Source organism: Nelusetta ayraudi, unplaced genomic scaffold, assembly GCF_046127955.1.
Source record: "Nelusetta ayraudi isolate G7.1 ecotype Tasmania unplaced genomic scaffold, CSIRO-AGI_Nayr_v1 ptg000004l, whole genome shotgun sequence".
In the NCBI taxonomy this organism is placed as follows: domain Eukaryota; kingdom Metazoa; phylum Chordata; class Actinopteri; order Tetraodontiformes; family Monacanthidae; genus Nelusetta; species Nelusetta ayraudi.
Window position 1 is genome coordinate 2,494,281 of NW_027466054.1, and position 16,441 is coordinate 2,510,721.

The 16,441-nt window shown below is 49.9% G+C and overlaps 1 protein-coding gene across 13 annotated transcripts in view; it reads left to right on the plus strand.

Annotated features, from left to right (window-relative positions):
- The window catches only part of nfixa (nuclear factor I/Xa), a 116,049-nt gene that overhangs the window by 87,106 nt on the left and 12,502 nt on the right, over positions 1-16,441 (plus strand). For 4 of the 13 annotated variants that reach the window (XM_076043780.1, XM_076043798.1, XM_076043815.1 and 1 more), the window contains 9 exons: positions 1,891-1,953; positions 2,346-2,420; positions 3,057-3,180; positions 3,654-3,689; positions 4,183-4,310; positions 5,335-5,409; positions 10,307-10,435; positions 14,328-14,497; positions 16,187-16,334. In XM_076043780.1, the coding sequence (XP_075899895.1) occupies positions 1,891-1,953; positions 2,346-2,420; positions 3,057-3,180; positions 3,654-3,689; positions 4,183-4,310; positions 5,335-5,409; positions 10,307-10,435; positions 14,328-14,497; positions 16,187-16,334 (948 nt within the window). The remainder of the gene's footprint in view (positions 1-1,890; positions 1,954-2,345; positions 2,421-3,056; positions 3,181-3,653; positions 3,690-4,182; positions 4,311-5,334; positions 5,410-10,306; positions 10,436-14,327; positions 14,498-16,186; positions 16,335-16,441) is intronic. The other 9 variants (XM_076043840.1, XM_076043858.1, XM_076043833.1 and 6 more) reach the window with 8 other exon arrangements.

Genomic DNA, 16,441 nt, shown 5'->3' on the forward strand with positions numbered 1-16,441 from the left:
AAGCCGACTGTGTATCCAACCTCCTGGAGGATGATGTGCGAGCTAAAGGCGTATTTATGATATCATAGAGGCCTCTGGTGAAATACTGCACAGCGGCATAAGTACAGTGAAGTCAGGTTATTTTTTCTTAACAGTTTTCATTGGCCGTCATATATATTTACTCTCAGTAATGACCCATTCATAAGTGTGTGTGTGTGTGTGTGTGTGTATGAAAGTGTCTGGGCGCGCTAGCAGCGGGATCGCAGCCTCATATGTTTGAAGTGAGTGCCGTCAGTTAACTGGAATGTGGCGCTACCGCCAATGTTAAGATGGCTGCCAAGCTCTAAGATGGCTGCCAGGATTACACACAGCGAGTGAGAGACGGAGGACGAGGGATTCCGCCGGAGAAATAAAAGAGTATAAGATGCTCTCTTTTCATTTTCTTTTCATTTGGTGTCTTTGGAGTCTGTCTGGCTGGGGCCTGTCTCGCCACTCTCTCTCTCTCTCTCCCTCTCTCTCTCTCTCTCTGCCTCTCTGTCTGTGGATAAGCAGTGCTTCACAGGCAGCGAGACAGGTCTGTTATTGTTTCTGCTCAGTAATCTCTGGCTTAGTGTGGCTGTAAGGCAAGTGCTGTTGGCAGAAGTCTACATGCTCTTTTATCACCTACAGCCGGCAGATAAACACCTCCTTTAGCGAGCTAGCCGGCTAGCCGGCTAAACGAAGCCCTGAATCAGGAGTCGCCAACCTCTTTGCACCTGAGAGCCTCTTCACAGGTCCTCAGTATATGAAGGGCAAACAGCTTCCTCGGTTATATTTAATAACAGTGATCTCTGTGAAGACGCTGATCATGTTAATAAGTTCTCAATAATGATCAACAAGCACTTAACAAGGTTGGATGAAACTGAATTTACCGATGCAGCTCAACGAGTGGAGCGGCTTCCTCACGTGGTCCTTGGGTGCGACCCTCGGTGGCCCCTGCCCTAAATGAAACGGAAGCTCCAGAAATGGCCCCCGGTCTTAATATTGGTCAGTGAGGCCGAGGGCAGGTTGGCCGGCCGGGCGCTGCGTTATATATACACAGGCCGCACGAGAAACACAGTCGTTGGCAGCTTTTTATAGGCCGGCCCAGCTCCTATAGCACAACTTTTGACCGTACTCATGTTACAAAACCCTCATCTTCCCATCCAGCCTCCTTATTTTAGCTCGCGTCCCCTCCAGGTCTAATTGTTGCCCTTCACTGCCAAGAGTCGGCGCGATGGAAACGCCAGTGCCCTCGTTTGTGTCGCTCGGCCGACACCCGATTCCATCGGGAGGGTTTCCGCCTCGACTTTGCCTCAGATTTCAGCCCAGCCGTTCGCTTGCAAGGGTTGATGCTGGTGTGTTCATGAAAAAAATTAGTTTAATAAAAAAAAAAGAAGAAAATAACAGATTGGTGGAGTGTGTGTGTGTGTGTGTGTGTGTGTGTGAGTGTGTGTGCGTCAGGTGCTCTGTTTACGCAGACAAAATCCCTACCAGCAAGAAGGTATTAAATGGGATTAAGGCGTGGGGGATCTGATTGTGTGGCTCGATACTGAAAAGCATAGCGGAACACTGTAAATCATCACACCTTCAGTCGGGAGGTAGATGGGGGGGGGGCACAATCTCAGACACCACTCACATATGCTCCTGACGAGATGTATAAGATGCGCCGGCGCGCACCGTGACTCGCTCCTAATTCACTTTTTTACGCCTCAAATGTCACATGCCCCAGCGGAGGGAAAAAAAACACAACGCGTTGGCGTGATTCATCAAGACACTCTCACACTCACCAGCTTGCCTTTCATTTTTCTATTTTTATTTTTGGTTCGCTCATCTCGAACCTGCAGACACTGACTCTAACCGTCTGTCCCTGCTCTGTCTGTTTCTGTGCAGAATCCGGACAATCAGACAGCTCCAGCCAACAGGGGGACACAGACATCAAGCCACCGCCCAATGGTAGGAGGGTGCGCAAACACACACTCGCACATGCACACGCGCACGCACGCACGCGCACTCACAATTCGCACACTCACAGGCAATCTGTCCAAATACTGTCAAATTAGCATACCAGAATTGATTTCATCATGCTTATCGGTCTTAACATTTTCCAATTATGGATCCAATTAGCAAACACACTCACACAGATGTTAATCCACAAACAAAGTTGCAGATGGTTGCCCTCTCAAAGGAATGTGATTCCGGGGGTCTTTTCCTTTGTGTGTCTGTGTGTGTTTGTGTATGTGTGTGTGTGTGTATGCGTGTGTGTTCGTCTTTCTCAATTCCATTATGCTCTTTTTTTTTTTTTTTTTTTTCTTCGCTTTTCTCCTGATTGCATTGTTTCTGAACAGGGCACCTGAGTTTCCAGGACTGCTTCGTCACCTCAGGGGTGTGGAACGTGGCTGAGCTGGTCAGAGTGTCACAGAGTAAGCAAACAATGGCTGCCTTTATATCGCAGGTTTTTTTTTTTTTGCAAAGTTAAAGCGATATTTGTCAAATTGTGTGCAGTTGCGATTTGCAGGTGTTTCCGTTGAATGGTGTGGAGCACATAAGCCGTAATTCTCCTCAAATCTCGTCCAGCAAGATTTGAGGAGAATTACTACGTTTGCTTCTGTTTGTTTCCGTTTGTTTGCCGTCAGCAATAGTTGTTATATTTTTCTCTTCGATTACTTCAAATTCAAACCCTCCGATCAAAACGCACCATTTTCACTTGAAGTGAACCGGTCACATGATCCTGTACGTTACATCCGCTGGTGTAAAAAGGTGAAAAAAGTGTTTCCATGACACTTTTGCAGTATCGCTCGATATCAATACAGAGCCTCAAAACCTTTCAGAGATATTTAAAAGATTTTTCCAAATTTGGTCGTTTCCATGACCAGTTATTTATTGCGATATTTAGGTCTACTCTAGGGGTCATGGAAACGCAGCAAATGTGACGCTAAATGGAATAAAATCAAGTGTTACATTTTTGTCTTTTGAATAACATTTCACCCTGATTGAATCCAGTGAAAAAACACTAATGACCTCCTTCACCTCCCTCCCTCCACTCTTGTCAATGTCAGCCCCTGTAGCTACGGCGTCGGGTCCCAACTTCTCCCTGGCGGACCTGGACAGCAGCCCCAGCTACTACAACATCAACCAGGTCGCCCTCGGGAGGCGCTCTTTAACCTCCCCTCCCTCCACCAGGTACGCCAGCGCAGCCAACGCTTCCCATGCGGAAATACGGCCTCGCCGTGACGCTCGTTGCCCGGGAAACACCGGCGGCTGGCGTCCCCGCCCAGCTGCCCGCCATTAGCGCGAGCGTCTTGCGGGTGAATCACCGTGTGCCTGGCAGCGGCCGGGCCGCTTTAGTGTGCGATCTGCCATTAAACCAAGGACAGATTGCCGCGTGTGAGTTTTTACGGTGCCAATCTCCAGCGCTGCATCGCTTCTGGACGGAAAGACGACTTTGACGCGAAGTGCGCCGCTCCCTTGAAGTGTTAATGTGCTGTGATTAGGACGCGGCGTGAATGCAACGTCTGTGTGTGTTGACTGACCTCTTCTCTGTGAATGTGTTACGGCTCTCTCTGCTTCCCCCTTTGCGCCCCCCCCTTTTCTGTGTCTTTCTTTAACCTTTTCTCTCCCGCTCTGACCTCTGCCGTGTGCTGCTGTCACTTCAGGTCTGAGGTGGAGTTGTACGCAAACCTGCCACGGAGGTAGTTATCAACCACCTTACAAAGACGCACAACTAATCACACACACACACACACACACACACACACACACGCTCATATAGTGAGAGTCTTGCAACGTCTCTGCTGTCTCTGCTTCGTCACTTTTCTTCCTGTTTCCTGTTTTCTCTGTGTTCTATGAAGACATTTCCAGTTTGTTGTGTGTCTGTTCATTGTAAGTTGATAGAAAAATAATTTTGGAGTAAGAAGAAACCTTTTATTGTGACTTTAGGCATTTATCAGCTGAAGTAAAAATGTTGGGGAAGTTTACAGTTTATATTGATCAACTTCAAATGTCCTTAAAAATAACTTATAATATAATAATAATAATAATAATAATAATCTCTTGTTTTTTTCATTCCTTCACAATACTTGATCTTTGATTTGATATGTTGTCCTATCATTTTGACTCATAATGCTTTCACCTATGATTCCTCTTTCCCTCTGCCCCCCTGCAACCTCCCGTGCATGGCCTCAGCTCCACCAAGAGGAAGTCGCTAGACGACAGTGAGCTGGAGAGCCCCACAGATGATGTTTTCTACCCTGGGCGCTCACCTGCCGCCAGCTCCTCCCAATCCAGCGCGTGGCCCAATGAGATGGACGCAGGTACCCGCGATACCACCTCACACCCTGTCACCCACTAATCAAACGTCACCTTCACCCACATACCTGACTGATCCCTCCATCTGACTGTGTCTGTTCTCCACACTTCCTGCCTCGGTTTTCCTGCTGTCACTGGTGATGCGGATACAAACCTCCACCAAACCCCCCACCCCACCCATTTACTGCCCTTGTAGCTCAGCCTGTCTTAGTAGAAACAAGTGAAGCTGCACCAAAACAAAACTTGACTTGATGACTAATCTGTATATTGATAATAAATGTCTATGATTATATATCCCTTATTTTCAAAGAAGCTATGCTATTGCTATTGTTACTGCTGCTAAGCAATTTAAAGCTTCCATTCATATGTAATATTTTATGATATACCAGTGGGCACAAATTAGTGCAGATCTATAAATTAAATATCAAATTGTTTCGTCATGTTCTGAATCTTCTTCACTGTGGATGATGTGTTGTTTTCCGGTTCGTTAATAAGTCCAGAACTTTCCGTAGCTTAGAACATTTTCATCATTGTCGCTCGAGCCCTAGAAAATTAAATGTCTGTGCAAATTTTGTCCCCACAAAATCGCATCAGACATCACAGACATACTGTACAGTCTAAGATGTTTGGAAAATGAAAATTCTCAACCTCCATGTTCAGATGAAGTCCATCCCTGTCAAAGCGAGCGCTTTTCTCTCTGCTGTTTTTGGCAGAAAAGCAGCAACTCTGCTTCTCAGGCTTCACATTTTCCTCAGTGGAGAAAAACCCCAGAAACCTCCAACATGCTTCACTTGAGACCCAACATTTGAGGCTCCATATTTTCTCATCCTCATCCTATAAATACCACCGTGATCGGCAATCACAGTTTGACTTGATCTCGTGTCAGTCGCGCATGCATCACCTCCATCGCACCCAGTTCCTCCCTTTAACTCGCTCCATCTCCACCTTCCCTCCTTCTCCCTCTTTCTCTCTCTTTCTGTCCCTCTCTTCCTCCGTCTCATTGTTAACAATACCCTTCTCCACTTACAGTGCAGCACCATTTGGCCAGTGTGCAGGAGAGGAAGATAAAACATGAAAACGATGGCGTGCAGTTTCCTTACCATGGTTAGAACAACATTGATTACACTCACATATATATATTTGCCTTTGTGTAGCGCAATTATTCCCCTGTGTTTCCATGTGCGTGAATGTATGTGTGTGTGTGTGTGAATGTGGGTATATACAATATACCCACATGATACATTTATACAGTATTGTATGCACCATACATACTGTACAACCATCGCTGTGTCCTTTGTGTGTGGAGGGTCTGTGTTAGGGACAAAATCCGGGATTTTCGCTGTGATTTTGCTTATTTTCTTCTTAGAAATGATTTCCCCATCGCCACACTTGTATCCCCCACCCCCGACATCCTCACTTCTGGTCACGTGGCTCCGTCTCTCTGAAGTGGTGCCAGCCCTCCCGCTCGCCGGCGGCACCTTGACTGACAGGTGCCGGCGGGGCCGCTGCTGGCGGGGCGGCGCTGTTCCCATTCTGCCACGCAGACGCGCACAGGAGCGGCGGCGGCGGCGGCTGAATTCTAGAGACTGCACAGCCCCCTCTCCTGGCCCCTCCCCCACCTGTGCGCCACTGTACATAAACAGCCGACACATGCGCCGACTTACGCAGCCCCACCCCCACCACCACCACCACCACCACCCTCATCCCGGCACACAGACGTTCACGCTCTGAAACACATGCTTATCAGGCTCCCCCGCCCCCTGCAGGTGTCGAGGTGCCCGCCCTCGCCTCGCCGTCCCTCGCCCGCCTCCACTCTCTCTCATTAAGACGCTTTGCCGTCTGCGGATCAGAAGTGTAAAAGCCTTCCTCCTCCTCCTCCTCCCTTTAACCCTCCATCCCCATCTCCCTCCAGTCTAATTGAAAACATGTTCCGCGGGAAGGACCCCCAGAGAGCGTGTCAGAGGGAGGGCAGGTGAGAGAGGCAAGGGCGGGCGAGGCGATGGGTGGTGGTGGGGGTGGTGGTGGGGGTGGGGGGGTTCAGGGAGGAGAGGCAGGAGAAGACTCTGGTGTTGGTGCAAATGTTCCCCCAGTAACGAGGCTGATCAGCAGGCCGGGTGGTGGAGGAGGAGCCCAGAGCCCCAGTCAGCGGTCGGGTTCTGGCCCAGTCTCGCTCAGGGCCTCCTCAGCCGCCACTCTGCTCCTGCCCTCACTCAGCTGCAACTGTTAATTAAGAGGCTGTTCATCAGAGCCTCAGCAGAGCCACCCACCCACCCATCGACTCCTCTCACCCCTGCCTGTCTCACTCTCTCCGAGGGGCTGCCTGCCGCGCCCGGCGTCGTGCACCTTCTGATGAGGTTGGCAAACAGAGGCGCGTGCGAGTTCTAAACTCCTTCCCGTTTAATTTGCAAACTCCAAGTGAAAAATTAACGAGTGACAATTTGTTTTGTCAACCAACACAGTAGCAGTTACAGCGAGAAAAAAAAGGTGTCAGATTGAACAGGCTGAGTTTGGAGTCTCAGGTGTTGCTACTTGCAACTTCCCGATGAAGCAGGAACTCAAATATGTTTTCTGCATTAATCAACTTTCAACTCTTTATTGTTATGCTTTGTTTGGGGTTTTCTTTAAAAAACACACACACACACACACACACACACACACACACACACACACTTAAAGGCTTAAATTAGCTGATACTGTCGTATCAGCCACCTCTTGGATTGGAAGTCATATTAGTCCATAGTAAGACAAACATTTTCTCATTTTGTTTCAAATAATGTTTTAATCCTTTTAATTTAGTACATTTTGCTCGTCTCTTGTCTCTTCTCTTTTAAATACATGAGGTGAATGCAATGCGCCTGAAAAAAAATCCAAAAAAGCATAAATGACATTGTTTCTCTGCACTTGAAACGTTAAAGTAAAAGCAGCAAAGTGCACAGTAATCAGAGAAACTAAAAGTGAAAAGGCCGGAAGTCAGGATTGGGATGTGAGAGCTGTGACAAAGCTGGGAGAGAAGCAGCAGTTTCAGTCCAGTTTTGCTTGAGATTTTCCAAAGGATCCCACCTGCCACAGACAGAGCTAATCTGGGAATTCCTGTCCAGGTGGGGGGTATGTAAACAAGCGGGCACACACACACACAAACAAACCAAGAGGCTTCTTGAAAAAAAAAAAAAAAAAAAAAGCACGCACACACACACACACACACACACACAGGTGCACCTCACCATCTGGCCACCACAACATCTCTTCTCGACTCCGTCCACACCCAGCACCCATGCACGTACACTCTGTAGCAGACCCACACACACACACACACACACACACACACACACACGTGCACGCACTCATGCATTGAGATGTATACATATATGTACATTGCACAAAGAGAGCGACATCCAGAGACGCACATGCTATACTTGCGCACATGTATCACATAGCGCGCCACACACACACACACACACGCACGCACACGTAGAGGGTTGCACAGCTGAAGAATGGACCCAGATGGTGTTTCTGCATGTGTGTAGCCTTGAGATCTGTGAGGATGCTGAAGACATCTGCTCCACAGGGGCTCCATGAGGCTCTATGGGGGTGGGGGGGTGGGGGGGGGGTCGGAGGGAGGAGGAGGGGGGGGTGGGGGAGAGAGAACGTAACTAACATGATTTCATATTAGTTCCAAATGATTGTGGAATTTTCCTCAGACGCGTGGTGGTGGTGGTGGTGGTGGTGGTGGTGTTTTCTCTCAATGCTGCTATGGGTTGATGTTCCAGGGCTGGACGGAGCTACAGCTGGACTTAGATGGTTGAAACCCACTCAGGGGAGGAGAATTCCCTGACTTTGCCTCACTTGTTTAACCCACTACCTCCTGTCTTTTCCAACTGGGTGTGTGTGTGTGTCTGTGTGTGTGTGTGTGTGTGTGCGTGCGTGCGTGTGTGCTTCAGCAGAGGCGCATCTGGTGGCAGGCCTGTTAGTGTAAATAGACAGAAGGGTCAGCATGGGAGTGCTTGATTGGTTGCCAGTGAAATTCTAAGGCTTTGCCAAGGGAGGAAGCACTGCAGTTGTGCCACAGACACACACACACGCGCGCACAGACACGCACAGATCTGACCGCCTCACATTTTGTCAACACACAAGTGTTGTATACTTCCTTTTGCATGCCCCTCGCGATAGTAACCCCACGCACTTGCTGTTTGCGCAGATGTCAGCCTTCATCCGAGTCTCTGCTCCTCCGGCTTTTATGACTTTACTGCATTTTCGAACATCTGAAATCGTAACTATCCCCCATAAAGAACTCCAACTGACAAGTGCCTGGCTTTCGCATTACCCTCGGACTTCACAGTGCTTCACAGAACCCCCGTTCCGCTCCCTCCTCTCGATTCTTCTGCCGACTGCTCATTTTTTCCAATTTGCTGCCATTAGTGTGACTGCGTCGCAGCGATCAGCGCTAACCGCTGGTGTCACAAGTGGGATCCGGGGCTCGTGTTCATGCTTCCCAATCTGTCTGACAGTACAATGCGCCCCCAGACTCCCGCTATAGTGGCGGGGGGGGGGGGGGCGAAGGGAGGGAGAAATATATGTCTGCTAAAGACATAAATGGTTCACACATATTCACTCCCACCTACTTGAGACTTAACTCTTTCACACAGCGAGGGAAGGTTTTACACGCCCCCGCACTCTCGGAGACTTTCACACATCTCCAGCTGGAGAAAGTGAGGAGGAATCTTATTTAATGCCCTGTTTGATGCAGAGAGGGGGGGAGGAGGCACAAAAATAGGTTGACAAAACAACAACAGTCTTAAAAAAAAAGAAAAAAAGAAAAGTTTGGACAAAAGCGGAACACGGCGGCTTCACTCCGAAGATTTATAACGGAGAGAAGGATGGAGGGGGGGGGGGGGGGGTTAATGTTAGGACGCATGCGAGCGCGTCCCGAGCGGGCGGGCATGCGCGTGTGTGAGCGAGAGATAATAACCATATTTAACATCATGTGACATCCCAATTTCATACGTGTCGTCAGAGCGACGCACGGAGAGACGAGACGCTGCTGCATTTTTCACAGGTTCTGCTTTGCTCCCCCCCCCCTCCCTCCCTCCCGCCCCCCTCCCTCCCTCCCCCCTCCAACCCTCCCTCGCTCGCCCGCTCCCTCGCATATTTTCATGTCTCCCACGTTCTTCTCGCCTCTCTCTCTTCCCCCTCTGTCTCCTCGCTCTGTCCGTCTGCTTGTCTTTCGCACTCAGCAGCTGCCGCGTCCATACTGTACAGTGTGTGCTATTTCTGAATGAAGCCTTTTTTTTAACCCCCCTCCCTCCCCCCGCTCCCTCCCTCACCCCCTCCGCCTCCCTCCTCCACGCAGCAGCCAGCCAGCCAGCCAGCCAGCCAGCCCATGAGCTTTGCTGAAGTCAGACCACAACTAGCTGCCTGTGGCTCTGCAGTGGCCGCGCTCGTGCACAGAGAAAAGCCAGGACTTGGTGCTGAAAACAGGGAGAAGAAGACAGAATATAAACACACACAGTGGCACAGTGGAGGTTGTTAATGCTACAGATGTGCTCTTGGCTCTGGAAGAGGACGGAGCAAAAGTCAGATTTGGCGGCCTTGTTTTATTTGATTTTTTTCCCCTTTCTTTCTTTTTTCTTTCATTTTTTTTTAACTGGCGCTTAAGATCTGAAATACTGCTCAACCCATATTTTAGTTTGTAAGTGGGGGATTTGGAAAGCGTGCAGTTTTATCTCCGGTTGGCTCGTCACAGCCAGATTTACTTGTTGAAGTGAATGGGAGTGAGCGGCCGACGCCTTAGTGAACAGTGCACCGCCATCAATCCAGGAGGGAGTTCAGCGAATAACATCCCTTTAAATCAGGACAGCATTATTATTTTTTTAGTCAGATAATTAAGCAACATTTTGTTGATTAAAACCACTTCTCTCTTTCCCTCCCTCTCCCCCACTTTTTTGTTGATCCCATTTTTTTATTTTTATTTTATTTTTATTTTTTATTTTTATTTTTTTGCCAGGATTGTCCTCGCCTGGTTCTCTTAAGAAGCCGGGGAAGTTTGATTTCAACGCCCTGACTTCCCAGACGAGGTCCCCCCGCATGGCGTTCACACACCACCCGCTGCCTGTGCTGGCAGGAGTGAGACCAGGTGAGAGCGCTGCCATGAACCTGACGACCCCAAACACTCCCCCCCCCCTGCTTCTAATGTGAAAGAGAGAGAGAGGGAAAGGGAGTGTCAAACTAGACTGCGATATGAAATCTGAAACAGTCTCCTTTGAAAACAAACCAACAGGAAAGTGATGAAAACCCCAAGAAGTCAGCAGGAAATGTTCCTGGAAAAGAAAAATCATAATGATCCTCATAACAGTGGATACATTTACTAAAGTCTTTAGTTGTAACAGCTGAAACGATGTTGAGTTTTACCCGTTCAGTGTTACTGCTATCATCACGGCTTGGCATATATTTTTCTCTCTCTCTTTCTTTCAGCTTTTTCATCCATCCATTTTAACCACTTTTTTGTTTGTTTGTTTTTAAAGTGACATTGCATGGTACCATCGCTGCATCTTTGTCCTTTTGATCGCCGCGTCTCGTGTGTGTGTGTGTGTGTGTGTGTGTGTGCGTTTCGGGCTTCATTCATCTGTTAATAACGCTGAGTAGTTTCAGTATTCCGACCGGCAAAGTTGCTAATTCCTCAATTAGAGATGACGGCTGGGTGTGATCAGTGCAGAGTGGAGCTCTTGGCAGCCTTCTGACAGTCAGGTGCGTTTTGGTGGCTGCGCATTACTCGAAAGTTCAGAGCGAGAAATAAAAAAAAACTTGTTTGAAAGCAAATAACAGGAATTCATAAAGCAGCTGCACATATACATTAGCACGCACGCACACACACACACACACACACATGCAGCCTGTAGGATCATAACAGTAGCACCCAGGTACTCGCAAGCTCTTGTTCAGCTTGAGTCGGGGAGCGATGGTGAGCCGTCTTCAAAGGGGCTCTGCAGTCCTATAGGATCGCCGACGTGCTTTCTTCATCTCCAATCAGAGCGCTTCCCCCAAGCCTCCAGGAGCTCAAGTTTGCCAACAAGGCCCAGTGGACCGGTCTCACTTTTCAAAGGAATAAATACGTCCTCGCCTCCCTATCTCGTCTTCTCATTCCATTTGTCTCTCCAAGGGACGGCTGTCTGGAGCGCGGCCAAGCCCGACCCACCACGTAAAGGTCACGCGGACCCGTTGCCCTCCCCGCTGCACACACATATTGAGTTGTACTTGCGGCAGTTCCCCCCCCCGCAGTACATATCTCACACCATTAACCCATTATCTGTTTGAAACAGTCCCGCCGCCCCCGGAGAATCCAAAGCACCAGATTGAATTTTGCATTTGAACTGATTCCTAATATTTTCTCCGCTTTTTTTTTCACCGCTTGAAGAGGTGTGAGGGACTGGCTCCAGTTTCTTTGTTCCCTCGGCTAATTTTTTTTTTTTTTTCGCGCTCTCCGGGAAAAAAAACGACATGTGCGAACTATTTAGCCAGAGTTTTCAGAGGCCGTGACGGGGACGGTATATGGAGATGCGTGCGTGGCTGAATTTGTTTGTGTACGCCGAGACGTACGCACATCATGTGCATGTGTAAATTTACACTCTGGTGGAAGACTCGCTCTCTCTGTGCTGCGGTGGCTGCCGTCCAAATGGAATGTCCCTCGGAGGCCTTGGGTTCTATAAAGAGACTGGGGGATGACGGGAGGGAGGGAAGGACGGAAAGATGAAAAGTGGAGGGGGGGGGGGGGGAAGGGGGGAGGGGGGGGGTGTGGACGGAGAGGGGAAGTAGGTAGTTAGCGGCCACGGCCGGCCTTGGATGCCGCGGAGACGTCGCTTGGCGTTTGGTCCGGTGAGCGAATGTGTGAAGGGCTGCGGCTGAATGTTTAATGTTGTGTTGTTGGCCCCCGCACTGATGTGGGAGCGCTGCCAGATTGACTGTTGTCTGATTATCGCATTATGTTATTGTCTAGAGAGCCGCCTATTGTGAGAACGATTGCACGGAAATGCGCGCGCACAAACCAGCTTTTGCACAAAGACACTCGAGTGCAGCAGCAGAAATGGGGAAATAAAATTACGAACGAAAATACAAATGTCCCTGCACAAATTTCAAACACAATGGTAATGACGCTCTCAGTAAGTGTGAGAGTGTACACAAGTCATGGCAGGTGACAAACACAATCACATAGGCTTTTTTCGCCAGGCTGCCCTCACACAGTAGCACCCAGCAGCACCTTGCAGTACCTAGTAGCATCTAGCAGCACCTAGTACCACCTGGCAGCACCCAGCAGCACCTAGAGCAGCACCTAGTACCACCTAGCAGCACCCAGCAGCACCCAGCAGCACCTAGAGCAGCACCTAGTACCACCTGGCAGCACCCAGCAGCACCCAGCAGCACCTAGAGCAGCACCTAGCAGCACCTGGCAGCACCCAGCAGCACCTAGCAGCACCTGGCAGCACCTAGAGCAGCACCTAGAGCACCCAGCAGCACCTTGAGCAGCACCTAGTACCACCTGGCAGCACCCAGCAGCACCCAGCAGCACCTAGAGCACCTGGCAGCACCTAGAGCAGCACCTAGTACCACCTGGCAGCACCCAGCAGCACCCAGCAGCACCTAGAGCAGCACCTAGCAGCACCTGGCAGCACCTAGAGCAGCACCTAGAGCATCTGGCAGCACCTAGAGCAGCACCTAGAGCAGCACCTAGTACCACCTGGCAGCACCCAGCAGCACCTAGAGCAGCACCCAGCAGCACCTAGAGCAGCACCTAGCAGCACCTGGCAGCACCTAGCAGCACCAAGAGCAGAACCTAGCAGCACCTAGCAGCACCCAGTAGCACCTAGCAGCACCCAGCAGCACCTAGCAGCACCTAGCAGCACCCAGCAACACATAGCAGCACCCAGCAGCACCTAGAGCAGCACCTAGCAGCACCTGGCAGCACCTAGCAGCACCAAGTAGCACCTAGCAGCACCCAGCAGCACCTAGCAGCACCCAGCAGCACCCAGCAGCACCTAGCAGCACCCAGCAACACATAGCAGCACCTAGAGCAGAACCTAGCAGCACCTAGTAGCACCTAGCAGCACCTAGCAGCACCTAGATTCACCCAGCAGTACCTAGCAGCACCCAGCAGCACCTAGCAGCACCCAGCAACATATAGCAGCACCCAGCAGCACTTGGCAGCTTAGCTCTTTAGCTCTTTAGCTAAATCACCAGAGCCATACGATCTCAGCAGAAGACGGCAGACAGCGAGGCCTTTGTGCGCGCGTATGTGTGTATTTCCTATTTGTGGTTGCTTTGGCTGGCTGACTAATGTCTCCCGGAGATGTTTTGTGGTCAGTTGGGGAAACTGGGGGGACGGAGGGGGAGGCTGGATTCTCCGTAGAGTTCCAAACTCCTGGACGGAGCTGCACAGTGGGGATATGATGTTGATGGATGACACATTACCATTAGAGGAGTAGAACCCTGGGGGCGGGGGGGAGGTGTGTACACGGCCCTGTGTGTGTGTGTGTGTGTGTGTGTGTGTGTGTGTGTGTGTGTGTGTGTGTGTGTGTGTGTGCGTGCGTGTGCGTGTGCGTGCGTAGTGCATTAGAGAAAAATCGAGAGGGAACAGAAGGCAGAAAATACTGTAAGTGTGGTGTGCATGTGCGAGCGCTGGCCAGGCTCACCGATGGCAAAGAGAAATCTTGTGGTCTCATTTTTTTTTCTGTATTTTTTTTATTTTTCTAAACGGAGTCGGCCACATGCTTTCCAGTGGCCTTGGATGCTGCCCGTAATTTGTAAGCAAGAATCAGCTCCAAGAGCAGCAACTACTACCGAGCCTCCAGTCCCGGCCGTGTGTGTGCATGCACGATGCAGCGTCATTTGAAATGCATGCCCATGTTCTTGACTTGCTGCGGTCAAATGTTGCGACGCCTTCACCCCGGTGGAAGAATGAATAATAACTTGAGCCTCGTGCTCGCTTTTCCTCCTGTCCCGCCCTCCTTCCTGTTTCCTCTCTTCCCCCTATACAGGGAGCCCCCGTGCCTCAGCCTCAGCCCTGCACTTCCCCTCCTCCTCTATCATCCAGCAGTCCAGCCCTTACTTCACCCACCCCACCATACGTTACCATCACCACCAGGACCCCCTTAAGGAGTTTGTGCAGTTTGTGTGCACCGACACCTCCGGACAGCCTAGCACGCAGGTAAGTGGTCGGCGAGGCAGAGAGAAGCTCTGACGGCTGCACTCTCATCTCATTCCCTGACATGAGTATCTGTGTGAATTATGTCATGACCGTTCATTTGAAAAAACCACGAAGGACGTTTACGAGGGAGGAGGAAAACCGGTGCTCGGGGGAAGATTTCTTAGCTAAGTGGAGGCCCGAGCGGAGCTACAGCAGAGTCGTTTCTCCATGACGTGTTTAAAAACTCAAAGCAAGTCTTTCCTGAAACGAAAACGTGAGGAAAAGGCGGCGTCAGGCCGTGATTTAATAGAGACTGGCGAGACTGGCAACGTGCAGTGAGTTCACTAAAGCAGGGAGGGACGGCTGCGTCCTCTCCTCCGCGGACAGATTCACATCAGGACTGTCTGGGGAGTTGAGGCGTCCACGGGAAGGGAAGTCAAGTAGACGTGTCCGACCCCTCGCTGGCCCGCTGCCATTTAAGGAAGAAGGAAAAAAAAAAAAAAAGATTCTCAACGGGAAAACATGGAGAAAGTGCTCAGACTAAATTGCAAGAAAAGCGAGAAAGTGCTCCTCCTTGGTGAGGGAGAGAAGTGCGGCACAGAGGCCACTGATTCTAGTGATTGTAGAGCGCTGGAGCTTGTTGTGCTGCTCACACCAGTTAGGTAGGGTTAGTTCCAAAAGCCATCCACACAAACGAACCAGCAGCCCACAGAGGAGACGCACAGTACTGCCAACACTGTAAACCCCCACTGTAAGCACAGCCTTGGCCACACGGGGGGGCTACTTTCCCTCGGCCCCGTAGCTCTTTTGATTTTCTTTTCTCGTTTCTTTTTTGCTTTTTGTTTTTTTTTAGTTATCTTCACACAGTAAAACCACAAAATAACCGCCGCCGCTTCACAACGGCGCACACAAACAGAACCTCTCTTATGATGCTCATTTGTCCTTCTTCTCACTCTTATCTACACTTCAAAAAAAGAACAAACTCTCTCTGTGTGGACGGTGTTGATCACTTCTCCACTCTCTGTTGTCCTAACCAACCTTGTGTGTGTTTGATTGTGAGAGCGTGAGTGTGTGGAGACACCTGGGTTCTCTCATTATAAATGTACACCACCAGTCAAAAGTTTGGACGCATACTTCAGATTTAATGGTGCTTCTTTCATTTTCATGACTATTTACATTGTAGATTGTCACTCAAGGCATCAAAACTATGAATGAACACATCTGGAATATGTGTTGAACAAAACAGTGTGAAATGACTCAAACACGTTTTATATTTTAGATGATCTAGAACAGCCAGGCTTCATATAAAATATACAGAACAAAACATATTTAGGCATTTAACATTTTTTCTTCTGCCACATTAATTAATATCTTGGTCATGTATTTGATGTCTTCAGTGTATCTACAGTGCAGAACTCATTAAAGAAAAAGAAGAAGCAGGTGTGTCCAAACCTTTGACTGGTGGTGTACATCTTTACCCTTCTGCGTGTGTGTGTGTGTGTGTGTGTGTGTGTGTGTGTGTGTGTGCGTGTGTGTGTGTGCGTGAACGTCAGCGTGTGTGTGTGTGTGTGTGTGTGTGTGTGTGTGTGTGTGTGCGTGTGTGTGTGTGTGTGTGTGTGTGTGTGTGTGTGTGTGTGTGTGTGGCTCCCTGTGCACACTGTGTTCTCGGGGGTGTCCTCTGCTCACCCTGTCTGTATGGTCCATCTGCAGCCTAATGGAAGTGGCCAGAGCAAAATGCCGGGCTCCTTCCTGTTGCCTCCGCCACCCCCGGTGGCACGCCCTGTGCCCCTCCCCATGCCCGACTCTAAAATCATCAGCACGCCCACTGACGGCGGACTCAGCTCACCCGCATCTCCGTGTAAGTCACCCCCCCCCACCCCCTAACTCCCACTCCCCTGTACGAATCCCCCTCCCCCCTCGTCGCTGCCACAGTCTCCCCCCCCCAAAAAAAAACAAAAAACAACG